The 22,477-nt window shown below is 43.6% G+C and overlaps 2 protein-coding genes and 1 long non-coding RNA gene across 4 annotated transcripts in view; 2 read left to right on the top strand and 1 right to left on the bottom strand.

Annotated features, from left to right (window-relative positions):
• Window positions 1-4,009: 4,009 nt before the first annotated feature.
• On the bottom strand, window positions 4,010-6,867 carry LOC144085034 (zinc finger protein 503-like). Of its 2 annotated transcripts, XM_077613996.1 has the most exons (3): window positions 6,501-6,866; window positions 6,196-6,405; window positions 4,010-6,072 (listed from the first exon to the last, which is right to left on the bottom strand). In XM_077613996.1, exons 2-3 carry the CDS (start codon window positions 6,274-6,276, stop codon window positions 4,573-4,575), a joined length of 1,581 nt encoding a protein of 526 aa, XP_077470122.1. In that variant the 5' UTR covers window positions 6,277-6,405; window positions 6,501-6,866; the 3' UTR covers window positions 4,010-4,572. The 2 variants fall into 2 exon arrangements, with proteins under 2 accessions (XP_077470122.1, XP_077470121.1); XM_077613995.1 differs by having other exon boundaries at window positions 6,196-6,867.
• LOC144085036 (uncharacterized) lies at window positions 4,539-7,232 on the top strand. The gene is made up of 2 exons (XR_013303993.1): window positions 4,539-4,600; window positions 5,964-7,232. It is a non-coding gene; the product is annotated as an uncharacterized LOC144085036 (long non-coding RNA).
• Window positions 7,233-10,965: 3,733 nt separating this feature from the next.
• lrmda (leucine rich melanocyte differentiation associated) overlaps window positions 10,966-22,477 on the top strand; it is a 235,249-nt gene continuing 223,737 nt past the window's right edge. The window contains exons 1-2 of the mRNA XM_077614169.1: window positions 10,966-11,719; window positions 12,977-13,077. Coding sequence (XP_077470295.1) covers window positions 11,678-11,719; window positions 12,977-13,077 — 143 coding nt within the window. The 5' untranslated portion in view covers window positions 10,966-11,677. The remainder of the gene's footprint in view (window positions 11,720-12,976; window positions 13,078-22,477) is intronic.

The raw sequence follows: 22,477 nt of genomic DNA, 5'->3' as shown, positions 1-22,477 counted from the left end.
ATTGTGCACAAAGTCAGCTGGGATACCCTCCAGCACCCCCCGCGCCCTTGTAAGAATAACCACATCAGAAAATGAATGATTTATTCCAGTTAGGCTAATTTTAGCACTTTAAATTATCCCTAGCTAAGCATGATTGGTTGTTTGTCTCCTTGTGATTGGCTGGCCACCGATTCAGTGCGCACAAAGTCAGCTGGGATAGCCTCCAGCACCCCCCGCGCCCTTGTAAGAATAACCGCATCAGAAAATGAAGGATTCATTCCAGCTAGGCTAATTTTAGCACTTTGAATTATCCCTAGCTAAGCATGATTGGTTGTTTGTCTCCTTGTGATTGGCTGGCCATCGATTCAGTGCGCACAAAGTCAGCTGGGATAGCCTCCAGCACCCCCCGCATCCTTTTAAGAATAACCGCATCAGAAAATGAATGATTTATTCTATTTCTGTGGTCTGTGCAATTTTCCCGTTTTCTAAATTTGCACATTTGTACGCTTTTATTAGTTATAAATCCATTTTCTAACACGATACGATCTGAAAAAAGACATTAATTGGCCTTATGCGTGTATTTGATCGACGTGAATACATATCTCGTCTTTGTACGTTGTGGGTGGGGCAATTTAGCTTGTCTGCCCGGGGCGCAAAAATCATCCAAAACAGCCTCTGCTCTGAAGTTTTCCTGAAAATATTGCGGTATTCATTGTCCAGACTCGGATCAGATTCTGACATTAATCTTTTTTTTTATACTCTTATTAATATCCCGCAGCTTTAGGGAGGAAATTCCCAAGACGTGAGCGCATTTACAAGCAGAGTCATGTCATCCTTCAAAAAAAAAGCTCGTTTTATGCCTCCATTACCGCAATTAACAACGGCGAGGACGAGCATAAATAACCCGAATAGATCCCGACTCACCTTTACCTGAGCCGCACTTTTACGGCAGGTACAAATATTATTAAAAGAGAGAGAGAGAAATGGAATTGTGAGACATAATTGCGCCACGGAAAATGTCAAGTGATCATAAAAAGAGTCGCCTTCCTCCGCGCCGTTGACCTTTTATTGTCGGTTAAGACAACGTCGTAAAAAAACGGTAATTGCTCGAGCGCGCCGGTGTGTTGGCGTTGGCGTTTGCGCGTCGGGCCGCGAGTGGGCGGTCCCAAAAAGTCGTTAGCGGCGAGCAAAAAGATGTCAATCGGAATTTTAATTATAAGGTTGAATAGGAGCTCAGGTGTGGATGTGGGTGTGGCCAATTGGGATTCATGTCATGGATGACTCCTCCCACCCCAGGTGTGTTCACGCACGGGTGTTTTAACTTTTTTGTGGGTGCGTATGGCTGACAAATTAAAGGTTGGAAGCGCCATTTTGAATATTTTTCTATCTGTTGAGGGTCATTCCTGGGCAGCACTTCCTGTTCAGTGACCCAAAACTGACAGGAAGTGATCGGTATGCGCTAAAGAGAAACAGGAAGTGACTTGGATGTCTCTGCAAAATCAACAGGAACTGATAAAATGACAAAAAAAAATTACGCACTGGTTCCGATTGACGTCCAATTTGTTTGAGGTGAGGAGGGATGGCAGCGGATGTTTAAAGGGATTGGATAAACATATTTAAATTGGGCATCTACTAGTGTTAAACATATTAAAATTCACAGCAGAATGATCAAATCAGCTTGTTTTTTTTTGTTTATACTGTCGAATATTGTGAAATTATTTCCTGATCCATAAGCCAATAATATCCACCCATTCTGGTGGCACGTTTAAGGCCGGTGGGAATTATCGTTGCATATTTCTGTTAACAATATTTCTGCTCCCTCCAAATTTCATGATGCATTTGAGTGTCAACTTTAAAAATGGCTCCTCAAAACGATAAAATAAATTAAATTCCCTTTTAAAATTGTGCACGGATTCTTGTTTTATTTAATATTTCCTGTCATGTTTTTTGTGTGTGAAAGCATGTAAAAGGGTATTTTATCAATTTTATGGGAGAGGGTGCTAGCGAGTCAAATTTCACCAGGTTGCATTCAAAGCAGAAAAAATAAACTCCCTTTTTGCTCAGTTTTTGTTATGCTCTCAAAAAAAAGGAACTAAATAATGATACAAATATGAAAAGGTAAACTATGTGAACTAAAGTTGCTAGACGAGTTAGCTTCACAACCCCAATGATAATTATCAATTGACGTCAACTAGTCTTTCAGCCCATATTTGTTTTAAAAGTACATAATTTTCGGAATGAAATAAGCCTGACTGTAATTAATTTAAATGCTCTTCTATTTCTGCAAGTGGAAAATAAAATCTGTGTATTTTTTAGTCACTTTTCAGCGCGCAATTTACAACAAGGAAGCGTGTCGAATAGTTCAACCACAAACAAAGAAGTCCATGATTATTGACTATAACACCACAAAAACTCACTATAATAAAAACAATCGGCTTAACGACAAAAACAAGCTTTACCAATTTAGCTAAATTGTGTAAATATGATCTAACTTAAAATCATATCAGCACAAACGCCGCTGAAAATAAACGACGCCATAAAGTGAGTGAAAATATGGATTTAATACTTGAGTTCCTACGAGGTATGTTTGCCGTCTTATTTTGACGTTTCTCGCCATCTTCTAATTTCAGTGTTTTAATAAAAGACGAAGAAAACGCCAGAGATGGATTGAATAATTCATTTGATATGCTGACAGGTCGACTTGCTATTTTTGAAAAGGTAAATCACATCATATTTGTCATCACGTGCATTTTTTCCTTCAAACTGTCACTTTTCGCTATTTAAAATAAATATTGTATAGTCATCTGGGTCAACTGGAAGGATATTTATTGCATCTATAGCAACATTCAAAGGCCACCTCATTGTCGATAAATAAATAACTATGCTTCATGAATAAAATAATAAAATAATCTACTTTGCAGTGATTGTCAAACACAAATATTGTCATGCCTGTTTTTAAATGCCTTTTCTTACAGCGAATTTATTCACAATAGATATTGTGCAAGTCAAAATTCTGCTAATAATTATTTTTTCCACCATAAACTATTGCCACATTGTATTGACAGTCCAGCCAGGCATGCATGTTTACCCCTGACCCAAAATGGCCCCCCAAATGGGACTCCTCATTCCTTTTAAGTCTTTTTAAGGCCGTGCCGGGCAAAAGTCAATCTCCATTTTAATCCGTGTCTTCCATCCAAATGATACTCTTTTGCAGACAAATCAAGGTGGAAGTCTGGGGGTAATTCACCCTCACATGTTCCTGCCTATCCCCCCCCACCCCCCAATAGGTGACAGCAACGGGATGATGAATGGCCTTCCACGGGGGACCCCCGAGCCTAAACACCGCGATGTGGCTTAAAAAAACACGGATGTGGCCTGCTTTCGTCATGACATTACGTTCGAAGGGTCGCCCTGTACCTGCCTGATCAAAATCGGTGAACGAAAAGACCATTTAGCTGAAATTTTAGCGTAAAAACAATTAAGGGGCGTTCAAGTCAAGCCTGAAAATCGGAAAAATGAGTTTTATTTAATTAAAACGCTTTATTCATGCCTAAAAACGACCATTTTAACGGATTGTTTTACATGAAAACACTATTTTGTTAAGTGTCTTATCGATTGAGATGAAATTATTGCCCTCACACGCTTTAAAAAAAATAAACACGCCTAAAAAATAGCATTGGTTTTAGTTGTTCGAACGCAGACATGGTCATCAATCTGTTGCTGTTTTATTCCTGTACTTGTATTAACTTAAAAGGTTGTGAGGAAATTGTACATGATTAGAAAAATATTTCATGATGACTCTTACAAAATATTATGCTGTCGATTTTTTTCCCAACTATAAAATTGTTCTATTGGACGCTGAGTTGCACACACACACTTGCAAGCAGTGTTTTTATGTCCAATAATTTACTTTCAGTTATTTTTTTATGGGAATATATTAATATTCGCTCGAAAAAACCCTTTAAAATTCGACATAAATGTCAGTGGAATTAACGTCTGGTCAGTATAGAATCAATGAGGGACACGTTGATATGGAACAAAATTGTTTCTTATTTTTCCCCCCCAGAATACATACAAAAAATACCAATTCTCTTCCCATGGTATTTGAAAAATAACGGCAATTTTGACAATTTCTGGATTGGAAGAAAGAAAAAGAAACCAACAAAAAAACATGCACGTAAATGATATTTTTTCCTTTGTCGGTGAGACATTTTCTTCTTTTAAATAAGAACAAATACAATCATAGCAATTTCTGAAAGGAACATCAAAATGAGGAAGCCTACTTTGAACGAGTTCTGCATGATCCACTTTAGCTCCAATCGGTTCTCCCGCATAATGCACTTTTTTTTACTTAACTTGCTCCAAAATTGTTCCATCCATTTTGCAGCCAGCTCGTCTTTTTCTTTCCGAGCAGACGTATAAATAAATACGGTTTCGAGTCCACGGATCCCGCCCATATGTCCATAGAAAAGTCCTTTTTTTGTCTTTGTTTTTTTTTTACATATATTGGCATTCTTTTCGATTATAAACTTTGCAAAGTCTCGACTTGTGCGTACGGTAGTGAGTGTGTGTGTGAGTGTGTGTGTCCGCTCCTCACTGATATCCGAGCGCCGACGCCGTGGTAAGTCTCTGGCCGTAGAGTGCGTACGGGGAGTAGTACGGCCCGGTGGCCGCGGGGACCGGCACGGGGGCTCCCGGGGTAGGCAGGGGGCTTTTGGAGTACGGGTGATACCGGCTACTGAGTGCCAGCGAGTGGTGCGGGCTCCTCAGAGCCAAGGTCCCGGGGCTACCCGGCCCCCCCGACGGCGGCATGTGCATGTGGCAGGCCATGGCCGCCGCCGCCGCCGCGTTGGCCAGCGACGACGAGCCCGGGTAGCCGGAGATCAGCTTCTCGGCGCCCGTGAACGCCGTGTGAGTCCTCAGGTGGTTGAGCAGCTCCTCCGAGGAGGAGAAACGCTTGTCGCACGGTCCGTTGGCCGACACCCAGTTGCACACGTGGGGCAGCGGGTCGTTAGGGAGCATAAAGCCGTACGGATACAGCGGGTGTCCGCTGAACGAGGGGCTGGATGAGTGCACGCCGTGCATGGGGTGCGCCGGGTACATGAGCGGGTAGCTGGACTTGAGGGCTGCCGCCGCGGCAGCGGCCGCCGCCACCGCTGCAGAATCGTGCGTGCACGAAGCCCCCGCGGCCGCCGCCGCCCCCGCCAGGTGGCTGGCGCAGTGGTAGCTCAGGCAGTAAGGGTCCCGGCACAGGCTGGCCGACATGATGGAAGGAGGCGAGGCTCCGGCCAGCGGGCTGGAGCCGGCCTTGCTGCAGCCCAGCGAGCCGGCCAGCTGCGCGTTCACGAGGCCGCCTCCGTGCGGCATGAAGTGCTGCGGGTAGCCCGCGTAGGCCCCGGCCAGGCCGCCCGGGTACGTCATGCCCGCCGGGGGCAGCGGGAAGACGCTCTGGCCGGGCTTGTACGGGGACACGGGCGCCACCAGCCCCGGGCCCGAGCCCATCATCGACGCCGACGACACGGAAGTGACCGGCGAAGAGTCCGAGGCCGACGAGGAGGTGGAGCTTTTCACGCCGTGCGTGGTCTCCTGGTGCTGGTTGACTTCCACGTTAATCCCACCGCAACTCACGCTTATCCGGCTATGGCTGGACGTGGCCGCCGAGCCTCCGCCGCCTCCGCCATCGGATCCGGAGCCGCCTTTCCCGCAGTCCGACTCCTTCTTATCGTCCCTCTCCCCGCACTTGCCCTCGGCCGGCATGGGCGAGGCGGAGGAGCTGGAGTTGGGGCTTCCCGTACGCGGCGTGAACGGCTGGCAGGTGGCGCTCGGCACTCGGAAACCAGATTTATCCGTCCCTCCGCCGCCACCACCGCCGCCTGACGAGTCCTTCTTGTCCGACGGCTTGGAATAGGGCTTGAAACTGGACTTGTCGTCCGCCCCGATGTCGCTCATTTTCAACGGCCCGCATTTAGAATCCTTGTCGCTAGATCCGTTGGAGGCGACCGAGGAGAGTTTGGAGGAGGGCGGCGGGTCCGGCTTGCCGATCTGGGAGCACGTCTGAGCCAGGAGAGCCAGGGGACTCTTCTTGGCATCGAGCTGGGAAAGCAAAAATAAATAAAAATCCGGATCGTGACTAGGAGGTAAATTTCCGACTAACCAACTTTCCCATTTTTTTTTCGAAACAGATTTTTTTTTAATTTTAAAAATATTATTCCTTACCTCGATGGGGCTGACGGGAGTGGAGGGCAAAGGCTGCAGATACTCCGGATGCAAAATGTGCCCCGAGCGTGCGGTGAGCATTTTCAAAACCTTCACCGGGAGTCGCTTGGCTTGCCGTTGCGGGTCGGACGGCGGCGCCGAGTGCTGCCGCTTCTGCCTCGGCTGATGCGGTTGCTGTAGCTGCGGATGCTGCTGCGGCTGATGCGGCTGCTGACGGCGGACGAAGAGAGAAGAAGAGTCCGGCTCGTCGCTACCGCTGCTTCCCCGACGACTGGCTCGCTCCCAGGCTGCTGCGTTCAACTCACCGAGATTCGTCAGGACAGACGCCGAGGGCGACGTGCTCATGTCCCAATGGTCAGCCAAGTGGACGCCGATTCGCTCAGATGAGGCATGAAGGAAAGCAGCCACCAACAACGACAACAACACCACCAAATAATAATAATAATAATAATAATTTCAAAAAAATAATAATTCGAAAAAAAAATTCAAAACAAGAGTCGCGATAATAATAATAATAATCCTCCTCCGGAAGAAGCGAGAAAGGTCTCCGCCGTGTGTGCGTCCGCGTCCGTGTCTCCCTGCGTGTCGTCCCGCACTGGAGACTGGGAGACGTTTTCACCCCGGCGAAGGAGGGAAGAAAGCCACTTGAATTAGTCCCGAGATGAAAGCCTTTGCCGCCTTCCAATCAAATGGCAGCCCGAGGTGATTGGAGGGTCAAGGGGATGTGACGTCACCCTGCTTGACAGCTCCGAGAGGGGGAGGAGCCCCGTGGCAGACATTAAAATGTTTGCTTTCTGACAACGCTCGCTCCTTTAAACCCGCACTTTTCTCACCCTTTCTTTGTTTTAATGTGGACATTTTGCTACCGAATGAAGGACTTGGAAATGGATTCGTTCAGTCTTTTCTCCTTTCCCATGAATAATGGCTGTTTGCACTTGTAATGTGGATGTACTTCATTCAAATCTGCTTGTAACTTTGTTTAATGGCTTACCGACTTTCTGGCAAGTATTTGGAATAAATAACAAGTGCTACTTTGATTTACGAGTTACTCGTTTCTTTGTGACGTGTGGAAATTGACTTTTTTCTTGTTGTTGTTAGTTATGACTATTTGCGTGTACTTACTAGCCAAAATTTCAGATGCAAGTACTAGTTATGGTGGATGCAAACTTTTGTGTTTGTGTGTGTATGTGTGTGTTTGTGTGTAATACTGATCCCATTTGGCTAAGGGCATAAACCGGAAGAGGCAGCAGAATGAATTCGGGGGAAGAATAAAATGATATCATCATGAAATCATAATGTCGGATTAAGTTTTGTTGGTAATGTTGATGCATGTATGTACAATAGAGCTACTACTACAGCTACTGCTGCTGCTGCTACTACTACTACTACTGGTACTGCTACTGCCACTACTACTACGGCTACTGCTGCTGCGGCTACTACTACTACTACTGGTACTGCTACCGCTACTACTTCTATGGCTACTGCTGCTGTTACTACTACTACTACTACTACTTCTACTACTACTACCACCACGACACCACTGATACGGCTAGTACTACTACTACTGCTATTTCTACTGCTACTTCTACTACTGCTACTTCTACTACTGCTACTTCTACGACTGCTACTTCTACTACTGCTACTTCTACTACTGCTACTTCTACGACTGCTACTTCTACGACTGCTACTTCTACTACTGCTACTTCTACGACTGCTACTTCTACTACTGCTACTTCTACTACTGCTACTTCTACTACTGCTACTTCTACTACTGCTACTTCTACTACTGCTACTTCTACTGCTACTTCTACTACTACTACTACTACTACCACCACCACGACACCACTGATACGGCTAGTACTACTACTACTTCTACTACTACTACTACTACTACCACCACCACGACACCACTGATACGGCTAGTACTACTACTACTTCTACTACTACTACCACGACACCACTGATACGGCTAGTACTACTACTACCACCACCACGACACCACTGATACAGCTAGTACTACTACCACGACACCACTGATACGGCTAGTACTACTACTACCACCACCACGACACCACTGATACAGCTAGTACTACTACCACCACCACGACACCACTGATACAGCTAGTACTACTACCACGACACCACTGATACGGCTAGTACTACTACTACTACAACTACTGCCATTGCTACCCCTGCTACGGCTAGTACTACTACTACTACAACTACTGCCATTGCTACCCCTGCTACGGCTAGTACTACTACTACTGCCACTACTGCCATTGCTACCCCTGCTAGTGCTACTACTACTACTACTACTACTACTACTACTACTACTACCACTACGTCTACTACTACGTCTACTACTACTACTACTACTACTACTACAACCAACTCATTTTTTGGCATACAATTTTTGACACGTTTATTAGACGGGCGTGTTTGCAGATGCCCGTCACCTGCCACCTTGGACAAAGAGATAACGCTGGCGGACATTTTACACACTGATGTCAGCTCAGCTTTATTTGCACACAAAGCGAAAACGGCCCAGCCCCGTTTTTTTGCGGTTTTAAACAGAGAAAGAGCGATGGATGGACTGTCAGCTGGTGTAAAGAAAAAAAACTAGTTGAAAATGGCTTCCAACTATTCACCACTGAGAGGGCTAATCAGTATTGAGACTTAGGGGGAGTAAAAGGTGGGTGGTACTGGGGAGGAGGGGGGGTTAGAAGAAAAGGGGGAGGGGGGGTCCTTTCAATGCTTTCATCTCCATCGGCGCTCAATTAAAAGCCTATCAGTTTGTAAGTAAATCAACGCCTATCAGGCTTGTCACATCAAACAAAACGATGATTATTGCAACCCGCCTCTGCCATTAATCTCTTTCTGCAGTAATCGCCTTGACAGGTCAACTTTTGGAGAGGCAAAAGCACCACGAAATGTGGCCCTGACGCTCGCACGGGACAGGCACCCTATATTTATCTTTTTAGAAGAAAATAAACACCATTTTATTGGGCTTTTTTGGCACTCAGAGAAAGGATCCTCAGTTAATTATGTTTTAAAGCATGTTTAATTGACAAGGCAATTCAAATGAAAATATAGTTTATTTTTGTTTTACACAGTGTAACAATTACAGTGATTGTAAAAAAAATCCCCAGTTGGCAAATAAAACTTTTTTTTACTGTCTAACTAACAATGGGAATTTTAATTTAAAGGCTTTTTAAAATAAAACAACATTGATACATTATAATACAGTCCAGAAAGGCACTTTGGTCAATTTTGTGTGTCTATTTTAGTGGTTATTTTTAATATTTTGATAAGCCCTCCAAGTTAAAAAAAAAGGACAAAAAGTTCACAGACATAATTTTATTGTGTTGAAAGTTTAAATTCTACTTTGTCCCTCAGATAACTATATTATCCTTAATTTCCTTAGTAATTCTTCTTTATAAAACACCCTCACACACATATAAAAAGACCAATTTTAATAAAAAAACACAATTTACCAGTATATACATCAATTAATTCTAATATTTAAGAAACTTTATGTATAAGACAAAACATTGGTTTAATTTTCAATTGTTGCATTAAATTTACCCTATGCATTTAGTTCATTTATAACGTAAAATAATAGTTAGAATGTTCAAACAAGTATTTTAGTCATTTTAAAAATAAATTTAAGTGCACTCCCAGCGTTTTATTATAGAGGAAGGCGTATTCTATAGTTTAGTGTGTGTGCGCGCGCGCGTGTGCGTGTGTGCCTGTGTGTGTGTGAGCGACAATATGCAAAGATGTGATTGATAACAGCTCGGCTGTGTTCTGCGTGGGTTTGACAGTCCGTGACACAATATGTGAGTTATTAGGGCGAGGAAGGGCAGCCATAAATTGTCAGTGTCAGCCCCCCAAAAAACTCTCCTTTTATTGTCCCGCATGACGAATGGCCTTGTGCTGCACACTAACGCACACTCACACGCACACACACTTGCACACACACACACACACACACACACACACACACACACACTTGCACACACACGGAAAACACTCGCCTTTCCCCAGAAAAAGCATTTGCAACCACAATTTATCCAATTCAACTTGAAAAATCGAATTTCAAGTGTATAACGAACACATTTTTTTTATTAATATTTCTATAAATAGGTTTATCTCCAATGACATTGTAGAATTTCTAAGAAGCAAATTCCAAAGCTCCGTCGTCTCCAGGGGGAAAAGAAACAAATATGATTTCATGGAAAAAAAACGTCCATAGACGTTTACCTCTGCAAACCGTCCGCTGTAAAAAAGTGTCGTAAAAGTGAGCAAAAACAGACAGATTAAAAAAACAACCTCTGAACACAACAAGATTAAAATATGATATATTATGATCATTTTTTTTATACACGATCATCTGCAAATGTTCAGCCTCGCTCTTGCAGATTGCGATCCTGCTCCGAGTTCTTCCCCGAGTGGGCGTCCAAAATGTGACGTCGAAATGACGTCACACATGGGCGGGCAGAGCACATGACATTGATTTTCAAGTCATCCAATAAGAATGCACTGAGTTCGGTCAAACAAACTTCAAACAATATTACAAGTAACATTTTAACTTTCTTATCAGTATCAATTAAAAACACGAATACATTCATTATGTAAAAACATGAGGTGACCTTGTGGATGAGTGGTTGCATTTCTGCACGTATTGGGTAAACATAAATAACGTAAATAATATAATATGTTATATTGTTTACGTTGCGCGTGTGCGTGTGTTCGGGAGGTCACGTGACTTTTCTGCACGAGCCGCAAAATGAACCACGACGGCCACCGTACTGCCAGGTGCTTCTCATTAGTAAATGTTTCCAAGCGGATCAAACTGTAAGCGATGGTTACGTTTCTTTATTCACTCCCTAATATTCAAGTTATTTTTCCATCTCTTATCAAGAACAGACTCTCAACCCTTTAAAAAAAAGGTTAGATCGTGTATGCTACTAAGCTAACATCGTAAATTAGCCTTTAGCTTGGAACTCGTTGTTAATAGCGAAAATTAGCATTTAGCTTGGACTCGTTGCTAACAGTGCAATTAGGCTTTAGCTTCCAACTGGTTAGCTTGGAACACGACTTGAAGTTTAGCCGTGCACTACGTTGAGTTGAACGGCAGACAAGAGCCTCTTTGTGCTTATAATGGATCCGTGGAACGTCGTGTGATATTAAATGAGCAAACAGGCGGCTCAGTGTGCGAGAGGATGCGATTGAGTGAGTCAGACAGCCGCCCACTGCCAGCCTTCCTTCCATCCGGCGTGGGACGTTTCCGCACAGGCGAATCAGCTGACTAAAACACGCGGAAAGCCCCGACTAAGTCAACTCAAGCCCACTGAAACGCAGGCGACACTTTCACGGAAACGAGACCGGCGCTTGCTCGGCTTGTCCTGCCTGGACTCGGGACTTTTTTTTAACCCGAAAGAAGCGCACGGCTGCCGGATACTCATTTGGAGTGGAAGTGATGGCTGGCAGGGAGTCGCAAGTGTCGTTGAATGGAACTCATGTAAGTATGTTATTCGTTTTTTTTTTTTTCAATGAAAGTTTCAATGTTGTCAAAAATGCGCCGGTTCTCGTCTCCGAGCTGTCATGTGACCTCGCGTGGGGGGTCCCTCCCACCAACGTAACGGCTCACGAAACGTGGTCAGAGACAACCCAAATAATTTTGAGTTGATGTCAATGACACTTCCGTTATTTTCTTGCAAAAACAAAGATGCACAATGCTAAGCAAGCAGTAGCTTTCTGCTATTATACACGATTTTCCCTTTTAAACATTTATTTAACCAGATTGAACTTGTTGAGAGAAGTATTCCACTTGTGCGTAGTTTGTATGTTCCCCCGGGCCTGTGTGGGTTTTCTCTGGGTCATTTGGTTTCTTGCCACATTGCAAAAACATGCATGCTAGGCTGATTGGACACTAAAAAATGCCCCGAGGTTTGAGTGTGAGCGTAAATGGTTGTTTGTCTCCTTGTGCCCTGTGATTGGCTGGCCACCAATGCCTGAAGTCTGCTGGGATAGGCTCCGGCACCCCCTGCGAGCCTTGTGAGAATGAAGCGGTTCAGAAAATGAACGAATATACTTATTTCCTTTTAACTGTCTGCCAATTTAATCACACTCATACTATCACATGTGTCAAAGTGGTGGCCCGGGGGCCAAATCTGGCCCGCTGCATCATTTTTTGGGGTCCGGGAAAGTAAATCATGAGTGCCGACTTTCTGTTTTAGGATCAAATTAAAATGAAGAGTATAGATGTATATTAAATTTCCTGATTTTCCCCCTTTTAAATCAATAATTGTCATTTTTTAATCTATTTTTTCTGTGTTTTTATTTCAAAAATCATTTTGGAAAATCTAAAAATATATAAAAAAGCTAAAATACACATTGTTTTACATCTATAAAAAAACTGAATATTCAGGGCTTTTAATCCAGTTCTTTTAATCCATTTATAAAAAAAATATCTAAATATTATATCTAAAATGGTCCGGCCCACGTGAAATCAAGTTGACGTTAAAGCGGCCCACGAACCAACCCGAGTCTGAAACCCTTGCTATATCTGATAACACAACTATCACTAGTAATGATTTCATAATTATATAACTGATTATCATTGCTACAATATTTTCTGGCCCGTGCCGCTTGACAATCTCGACATAATTTAGGGAAACTTAATGTACACTGTGTTATATTGATATGGCATGATTTAATTGACTATAGTAATGCATTTATTGTTGAAATTGTAGTGACACTTTTTGGTCTGTTTCAGATTTCCTACATTGGCCACAATTGTCAGAACATCCCAGAATTTCTGGGGGAATCATTTGGAAAGTTTGCAAAGAGATTGGATTTGAGTTTCAACCAGCTCAGGTCAGTCTTGTTTTTTTTTTCTTCCCGATTTAAGCGCTATCAGTTTATCATACGCGATGTATTTACAGCTGTCATGTGCTTGTCTCTGGCTTTAAAGCATTAGTTGGCGTCAACTCCATTTGTCTTACTTGTGGACGGTAAATGAAAATCCATTCTTTGTAATGACTCTTAGTTTTGGTGGAAAAAGGATTATTGATGTTGAAGTTGTCTAGAAACCTGCTTCGCCATTCTTCAATTAGAAATTGTAAAATTCAATGATTTTAAGGCAGTTTATAGGCGGATATTGCTAATATGCGAGCTAATATGGTATATTTTGTGAAGCAAATTTATGTCTGTACACATTTTTGGGTGGAACAAATTCAAAAAGGTAAGTGATCATCTGCATGATGTTGAGTTCATCAGTCATCTAGGGTGCTTCTGACTTTTTATATGTCTACAACTACTGTGGAAATTCATATATGAGGTTTGTACACAGTCATATGCAATATTTTTTGGACTACAAGTTGCCCTAGCCCAAAAATCCACAATGAAAGGGGCCGAAAAGTCGCACTGGAGTTTAAGTTTTAATTTTAGGGAGCATTTTTTTTAATTGATCAGAAACCAAGACCAAATATTGTTCGTCAGAGTAATAACAGACAAAATTAGCAGATGTCATTTTAGCAAAGAAACATTTTTTTGGATAACTATAGCCAGAAAAATGCAACATAACAAGCTGTTGGCAGTTAAAATGGAAAAAAAGACCCAATTAAACTATGGAAAAGTGCGATTTATAGTCCGGAAAATACGATACTGTTTTTGGTGAATCACTCATTTGTGGAACGCAGAATATTGATGAGGGAGAATCAGATAATCTTTATTAGATTTGTTGATAACCACTGCAAATGCATCTTAATTTCGTAGTACTCCGGCAATTCCCATTTGACGATACATATTTGCGTCCTCTAGTTAAAATGTCAAGCGGTCAAAGTTCACCATGTTATCATTTTATGCCAATATCCTTTATCCATTGCAACCTTACGTCCCCTTTGAGGATTTCCCCCACAAAGCGTCTCCCGTGACTACGCTGGGAGTTCATGGGTGGGTGGAGTTAATAAGGAACATGTGATGATGTTTTTAGCTAGCTAACGCAACGCGACGCCCTCCCCATAGTAGACGTGATCCCTATTAGAATGGAACTAATCTGACGCTTAATTGCCAAGAACTGATTCCTGTTAGAAATGCATATAATATCATATATTTTATGGGATTGGTTGCTACACAACGAGAAATCTCTGTTACTATTACGCTATTAATTTTAAATACATTTTAAACCCTGTCTTTAAGACAAATAATTCCCAATTTTGTATTTTTTTTGCCTAATTACGATCATTTATTTACGAAATACAAACGAAAGGTCAGCCCTTCCATTGGTTTACAGGATTATGACAAAAAAACATAAATTGTCAGAGTTAGTTGGACTTTGGTTTTGAAAACATGATCATGTACAGACAAAAATGTGAAACCTTGAGCGCATGTCGTCGAGTCGAATCCCACTGGAGACATTGCCAGAGTTTGTTGCGGCTAATGCGCTAGCTTCTGTCAGCGCGATGGACAATACTCCTCCGCGACGCCGACGCCGAGTCGCAACCACGAGCCCGGTGTCACTTTTAAGTCAGGGTTGTGCACGTCGTTGGCGTGTCGCCACCGCAGGTAACCACGGGGATGAATTCTCGCTAGCAATCTGTCACGCCCACTCCCTCCCGTTGCCGTCGGGCCGTCTCATCGATGTGTGCCGTGGCGTCGCCGTCTTTGTTCCGGGTCAGGTGTGCATGGCATGTTGTGTTGACGTGATTCGTCTTGTGGTTTGCCGTCGTAGTCGTCTCCACGGTCACGGTAACACCCGTCCGAAGCGGTAGCGGTACTTTGGAGATTTGGCGACATGGCAATGTCTGCATGCGTAATCTTGCTATACTTTAATACTATTAGTATTCTCCATTTTATTTATTCATTAAGATGAATATCTGTCTCTTTTAATGAATTGTATTTGCGCAGCCAACAGCCTCGTCTAAAATAAACAAGCTGTGACAGCTGCTCGTAAAGTGATACATTGATCTTGGACACATCAAGCAAATATCTGGCTCTTTTAATGAATTTTATTGCTGCGGCCAACAGCCTCGCCTAACAAATGAGCTGTTGCTCGTAAAGTGATACCTTGATCTTGGACACTTCAAGCGAATATCTGGCTCTTTTAATGAATTTTATTTCTGCAGCCAACAGCCTCGCCTAAAATAAACGGGCTGTGACAGCTGCTCGTAAAGTGATACATTGATCTTGGACACTTCAAACTCGTGCCTTTAAATACATGGGTAGCTCTTATTGACTTGATCTTTTGTTTACCAGTTCAATTGCTGAAAAAGTGTGAGTAAAAGACTCTTAGGGTTTAGAAAACGATTCACCTGACGAGGCAAGATGGCAGCCCTTATGAAATCTAGCCTTTTACATATGACATTTACGCTTTAAGAAAGTGTTGGGTTTAGAAATTTATCATATACCAAATATTTTTATGCTGGAAAAAAAAACCAATATGGTAGACCTACTTGAAGCTCAATCAACACTAAAATATGTATTTGTTTTGTTTTGTGTCCCACACTCCGTAGTACGCTCCACGTTTAAATCTTTAACAGCATTTCTAAACATTATTAGCATGGATATATATTATTTACAGATTTTTCCCCGGTCTTGGCGTTGAAATGCTAATACAAGCACGCGCCGCTCAACGCTTAATCTGATTTTATTCCGATCCATCCAGTCATCGTAAACACGTTTCAGTTCCTCTGGACTAAAACGCATTTGTACGTGGGCCGACCTCCCGACGGGCGAACGTCGCGTCCGCCCTCGCAAAACAAGAGTTTTAACTTTTGCAATGCAAATGAGGCCCAGGCGCGTACAGTAGTCGCGGTGGCGTGCGCGTGCTCACCCAGGGCGACGTGGCTCGTTTTGCATTTTAATGACAAATCAAGTATGCTAACTCGCGTCTGAAAAGGCAAAGTGCTCTCGGTGTCGGCCGGCTGTCAAAGTGAGATGTAAGCGGCGTGATGAAAAGAGAACAAAGGAGACAAAGTAGGGAGGCCCGCTACACCCAGAAATGAAATAAAACCGTGTATGGCCTGTCAACTGTGTCGTTTTAGATTCATATCCAAAGAAGGCTGGAGTATTAGCGCCTCATTCATCTGTCTCGCCTAATTCGTCACGGGGGGCGCGCCGGGAGAGGAAGGGCTCCGCTAATTGACAAACACGGACGTCCCATCCTAGCCAAGGTGTCGGAGGGGCGGTAGGTGGGCCGAGGAGGGGGGGAGGTCGGGGGTGTTTGCTTTTCCCCCTGTCCCGGAATGAGAAGTGACAACGGGAAGAGCGCCTGTCATTGTCTCGCCTAAGTGTTCAATCTGCAGCCGTGGCGCCATGCAGATAAAATGTCAGTTAGACGGAGAGGATATGAAACATCGGCGCTACCGAGTCCTCCCATCACTTAACCGCCGGTGCGTCGGGGGGCTGATGTATAGCCCACCGTGGCGACGACAACAACGAAAAAAGCATCCCGACCCAGGCGGCCGCGTTCCGGGTAAGCCCGGCTCGTAAATTAAGCCGGCGAATGAGACATTTACGTCAGGGACATTGATGTTTAGTGTCAAAAACAAGCATTTTAATTTGGGCCGGGCCGCCTTTTCCAAATGATGCACGGCTCCGGGGGAAAAGCGGGACGATGAGTTAAGGATGTGCGGCCTAATGGATGGCTTGTCGGCTCGCGCCGTCTCTCCAATTTGATCCTATTTGGGAGTTTGATTCTCGCCGATCCAGAGCGGGACTCGTAAATAATTTGTCATATAGGTGAGTGGGAAAGAGGTTTTATTTTTGAGGGGATCTTTCAAATCGGACGTGCGGGCTTTGCCAAACATACTTTTTGTCATGTTTATTATGGCTTCGTAAATGAGAGTAGCACTAAATGTCTGCGCTCAATTTCAGCTTGTTAAGAGTACATATATATTAGGGAAACCTGCAGCAACTGATTACAGCTGTCTATCGCTAGCACGCACACACACACACACGCACACAAATTGTGAAGACGGGTTATGGAGAAATCAATCCCAGGCATCGTAGAAACTCTGGTCATAGTCAGCGCGAGCATTTGGAAGGCTCTGACAGGGAAATAAAGCAGATGTTTGAAAGATGACATTTTTCAGCCCCTTTTCTGTAGTCTTCTTCTTAATAAACGGCCCTGACAAGCAATACGGGACCATCCTCTGGGAAATATTCCATTGGCTGCTGCAGCATTATCAGGACTTGGACTCGGCACGTGTTGCAAAAAAAATGGCTGGAAAGCACATTTTACACAGCAAAACCGAATGTGAACCTGGAATGCATTAGTTAATGTTTCGACCTGGCAACCTGGAATGCACAAGTAAAAGTTTTGACCTGGAAACCTGGAATGCACAAGTTATTGTTTTGACCTGGAATGCACAAGTTAATGTTTCGACCTGGCAACCTGGAATGCACAAGTTAATGTTTCGATTTGGCAACCTGGAATGCACAAGTTAATGTTTTGACCTGGCAACGTGGAATGCAGAAGTTAATGTTTCAACCTGGCAACCTGAAATGTACAAGTTAATGTTTCGACCTCGCAACCTGGAATGCACAAGTTAATGTTTTGACCTGGCAACCTGGAATGCACAAGTTAATGTTTCGACCTGGAAACCTGGAACGCACAAGTTAACGTTTTGACTTGGCAACCTGGAATGCACTAGTTAATGTTTCGGCCTGGCAACCTGGAATGCACGAGTTAATGTTTCGGCCTGGCAACCTGGAATGCACGAGTTAATGTTTTGACCTGGCAACCTGGAATGCACGAGTTAATGTTTTGACCTGGAAACCTGGAATGCACAAGTTAATGTTTTGACCTGGCAACCTGGAATGCACAAGTTAATGTTTTGACTTGGCAACCTGGAATGCACAAGTTAATGTTTTGACTTGGCAACCTGGAATGCACAAGTTAATGTTTCGACCTGGCAACCTGGAATGCACAAGTTAATGTTTCGACCTGGCAACCTGGAATGCACAAGTTAATGTTTTGACCTGGCAACCTGAAATGCACAAGTTAATGTTTTGACCTGGCAAGCTGGAATGCACAAGGTAATACTTTGACCTGGAAACCTGGAATGCGCAAGTTAATGTTTCGACCTGGCAACCTGGAAAGCACAACTTATAGTTTTGACTTGGAAACCTGGAATGCACAAGTTAATGTTTTGACCTGGCAACCTGAAATGCACAAGTTAATGTTTTGACCTGGCAAGCTGGAATGCACAAGGTAATACTTTGACCTGGAAACCTGGAATGCGCAAGTTAATGTTTCGACCTGGCAACCTGGAAAGCACAACTTATAGTTTTGACTTGGAAACCTGGAATGCACAAGTTAATTTTTTGACCTGGCAACCTGGAAGGCACAAGTTAATGTTTCGACCTGGCAACCTGGAATCCACAAGTTAATGTTTCGACCTGGCAACCTGGAATCCCCATGTTAATGTTTCGACCTGGCAACCTGGAATCCACAAGTTAATGTTTCGACCTGGCAACCTGGAATCCACAAGTTAATGTTTCGACCTGGCAACCTGGAATCCACAAGTTAATCTTTTTACCTGGAAAGCTGGAATGCAGAAGATAATGTATTGTCCTGGCATTTTTTAAAAACAACTGTTCGCTATTGAGCGCTATACCACATCCTTTAAGAGGCAATCCACTCAGCTAGCGCTCATCCAAGCGACCATGGCGAGGGGCGGGCCCAGGCCGCTCTATACAGTTTGTCACCCATTGTAAGGAAAGAAAAACAGCCACAAGACAATATAGTCGGTGATCTTTTAAGTCCAAGCGTCTGAGCGCAAACACAAGAGAAGGCGGCCCGACAGCGCTGGAAGCGTGGATTAATCACCGTCAACGGTCACGGGCCCTCCGGAGCTTTTCCTCCAGCTCCTCTTTGCTTCATCTCGCCCATTTGGAAGGGAAAGGAACATATTTATGTTCCTTTTGTTCACATAATATATACTAGCGGGTGATGGCGTTCCTTTTATGACTGCGTCACATTTTTCCCCCTTTTTTTCCTTCCTTTTTTTATGGTACACCCCGAGACGGATGGCGTGCCACCGACACCAAGATTTACGGGCCTCCGGCTCGCCGCGGCGTAGCTTTAGAAGGGCCCGCTGACATCTAGCCAGCACTTTGGAGGAGGAGAATAAAAGCTGACATTTTATTGGCTCTAAAATTGAGAGAGAGGAGTCGTCGCCGAGGAGCAGGCAAAGAAAATAAAAGGCATTCCGCTTTTCTTTTTTTTTTTTGCCAGGAAAACAAGATTGATCGGGTATTATTTCGGAACTTGTCAGCGGTAATAAGGACGACTACCATTTCAATTATCGCCGGCTAAATATAGCCGCTGGCCCAAATGAGCCGTTTGTCACACACGCGAGCGACGCCGTGCAATTTTAATATTTGATGTGGACGACCGCCTCGTCTTTTTTGCTGGAAAGCCGTCGTCCCGGGGATGTTTTTCCATTGACGGAATTCCAATGACTTTTAGTACGCCCTGGCTGAATAAAATGCCTCTTAAAATCGCCAATGTTTTTCTCTTCCACCGAGTGATGGATTATTTTACGAGATGACCCGACGGGGGCCCGAGTGGACCTTTCTTTCTTGGACGCCCAAAAACAAAAGCACCCGCGTGTCTTGGCCAACTTGTGGATCGCTGGCCATACCATACCATTTGCCAGGACACTTTTATTTTCATGAAATAAGGTGATAATTTACGAGTAGACAGTGAAGAGCGGCATGTGAAGACCTAAGAATGTCCACTTCAGCCATTGTTTGACGGTCACACAGCGCTGTGTTTATTAAACTCGACCATTCTTTGTCACATTTCTACCTCTATTTCCATTAATGACCTCATGGACGAACACGCGAGTGGACATCACCTGCCTTCAACAGCCAGTCCGGTCCATTCCGGTCCTCTACGGCCACCAATGACAGCCAATCAGTGAAGTTGGCTCATTTCTAGTGGATTTCTAGCCCCCTTGCTGTGCATTTCCATGTCAAAATATTATAGGAAGTGACACAAAATCAACAGGAAATAAGCTAAGGTGAAGAGGACGTATACTTGTAAAAACCAAGTGGGCCACGTGACCTGCTATTGGTCGGCTTAGGCTCCAACACCCCCGAGATAAGCGAAATGAATGAGTGAACTAACTGACCGTGTTGATTTTCATCCCTCCCAATCAAATCAAATCAAAAGCCTTTATTGTCATCATACACAGCTGCGTATAACGGGGTGGTGCTACTCCACAAAGTGCCTTTTCCCAGTAAAAATAAAATAAAAGTAATATAAAAATATAAAAAGTCACCCAAGAGTGATTCGATCCTGGCAACTGTAGAAAAAGTTTGCCTCACAGTAGTCCGTAAATAACGATAAGATTGAGAAAACAAAACACCAAACTGGAGAGCAAAGAGCCGCTGCATCCGCGCGCGCCGCCATCTTGGATCAAATTGAATTGAACTTGTAGAGCACATGTGTCAAAGTGGCGGCCCGGGGGCCAAATCTGGCCCACCGCATCATTTTGTGTGGCCCGGGAAAGTCAATCATGAGTGCCGATTTTCAGTTTTAGGATCAAATTCAAATGAAGAGTATATATGTATATTCAATTACCTGATTTTCCCCTTTTAAATCAATAATTGTCATTTTTTAATCCATTTTTTCTGTGTTTTTAGTTCAAAAATCATTTTGTAAAATCTAAAAATATATATATAAAAAAAAAAAAGCTAAAATAAACATTGTTTTAGATCTATAAAAAATGAATATTCAGGGCTTTTAATCCATTTAAAAAAAATCTAAATATTATATCTAAAATGGTCCGGCCCACGTGTAATCAAGTTGACGTTAAAGCGGCCCGCGAACCAACCCGAGTGTGACACCCTTGTTCTACAGTGAACATACACTTTTTTTTAGCGTAAAATTTTGCTAGCTTCCCAATAGCTCCTCCGTCTTAATCAGTCAATTTATGAACCTTCGCGATTCCATATCATACATTCCGACATATCGTCCCACCCCTACCCGCCCCGTCCCCCGTGCGTAAACACGTGCCGGTCCCGGATAAGATCACGACGCGCCTACATATTTAAAACCTTATTAAATACTTTACAAGTTCTCCTCGCATTCCGCGGGCAGAGTCGAGCGTGTTGTAAATATGAGTCAGATGTATAATTCATTAGCGACATGTTTAGTAAGTCGACGATTTTGGGGAGCGCTAATGCGCGCTCGGGTTTCTGTGCATTTTTAAAAGCGTACATTTAAACGGAGACACCATCGGACCCGGCACCGGCCCGTCGATAACGGGTCGGCGGCTTGGAAGTCGATGATGTGAGGGAATCTCGCCGTGTCGTAAATCTGTAAATCAGTTATTTTTTTTCATCCCCAATGCTGCTTTTAAAGCCCATAACACATGTCAAGACATTTAGGATACACGCCATGCAATAATGAGCTTTTTTTGCTATAAAAAATGACTAGATGTTTTTTTCATTGGAGTTTCCTTCCTATAGGCCTTGGTTTATGTTCAGCCCATTAGCCTCAGATAAAAGATGTAAGCAAGTGCGAGGCATGGAACGTATTACGCCGCGGCCACGCTTCCACATCTCTTGGCCCGCTTCCAAGTGGGGGGGGGGGGGGGGGCGGAAAAAAGCCAAAAGGTTTGGAAGGGGAACAAAAGCGCTTCCTTTGCTTTCCACTTTTGGCCCGTTGGAGTCACTTCACGGCCTTCAATCTGTCTCCTCCACGTCTTCCTGGAGGTGAAAAGTGAAGACAGATACTTGGGGCGCATTTCAACTCCACTTGGGGGATGTGCGCCAGGTGGCGGGGATAAGGGGACCCCCCCCCAAACTCCCCCTCACAAACGTACACACAACCCCGAACCAATGCGAAGCACCGTACATACTTGTCATGTGACTTTTTAAATGAACTTACTGAGCTCGTATGTCGATTTACTCGTAACTCAAATGAACGTTTCCCATAGAAATGAACTAAAACTGATTAATTGGTTCTAACCCTCTGAAAAAACACCAAAAACGCCATATTGGATTGGAAAAACGTTTTGATTTGTTCTAATTCGCCATCTATTAACAAAGTAACAAATAACTAGTGGTTTAATAGTACTAAAGTGTGTTTAATGGTGCTAAAATTAGACAGATTTCGCTGAGGGAGAGACTTTTTGCACGGCAACGTGCTCGTAACATAACATAAACAAATTGAAATGAACTTGGGTTACGATGCAGACACTCAAAATAAATTTAATCCAACCCTACACTAAACTTAATTCTAATTTAGTTTGAAATTGTG

This window comes from Stigmatopora argus, chromosome 11 (genome assembly GCF_051989625.1).
Source record: "Stigmatopora argus isolate UIUO_Sarg chromosome 11, RoL_Sarg_1.0, whole genome shotgun sequence".
NCBI classification, from domain to species: Eukaryota; Metazoa; Chordata; class Actinopteri; order Syngnathiformes; family Syngnathidae; genus Stigmatopora; species Stigmatopora argus.
This window is presented reverse-complemented; position numbering and strand designations above follow the sequence as displayed.

Bases quoted from the DNA above. Each gene is read 5' to 3' on its own strand.
- LOC144085034 (XM_077613995.1), bottom strand. From the start codon at position 6,540: ATGAGCACGTCGCCCTCGGCGTCTGTCCTGACGAATCTCGGTGAGTTG. The intron at 6,073-6,195 runs GTAAGGAATAAT...TTGCTTTCCCAG, and splicing joins CTCCCGTCAGCCCCATCGAG to CTCGATGCCAAGAAGAGTCC.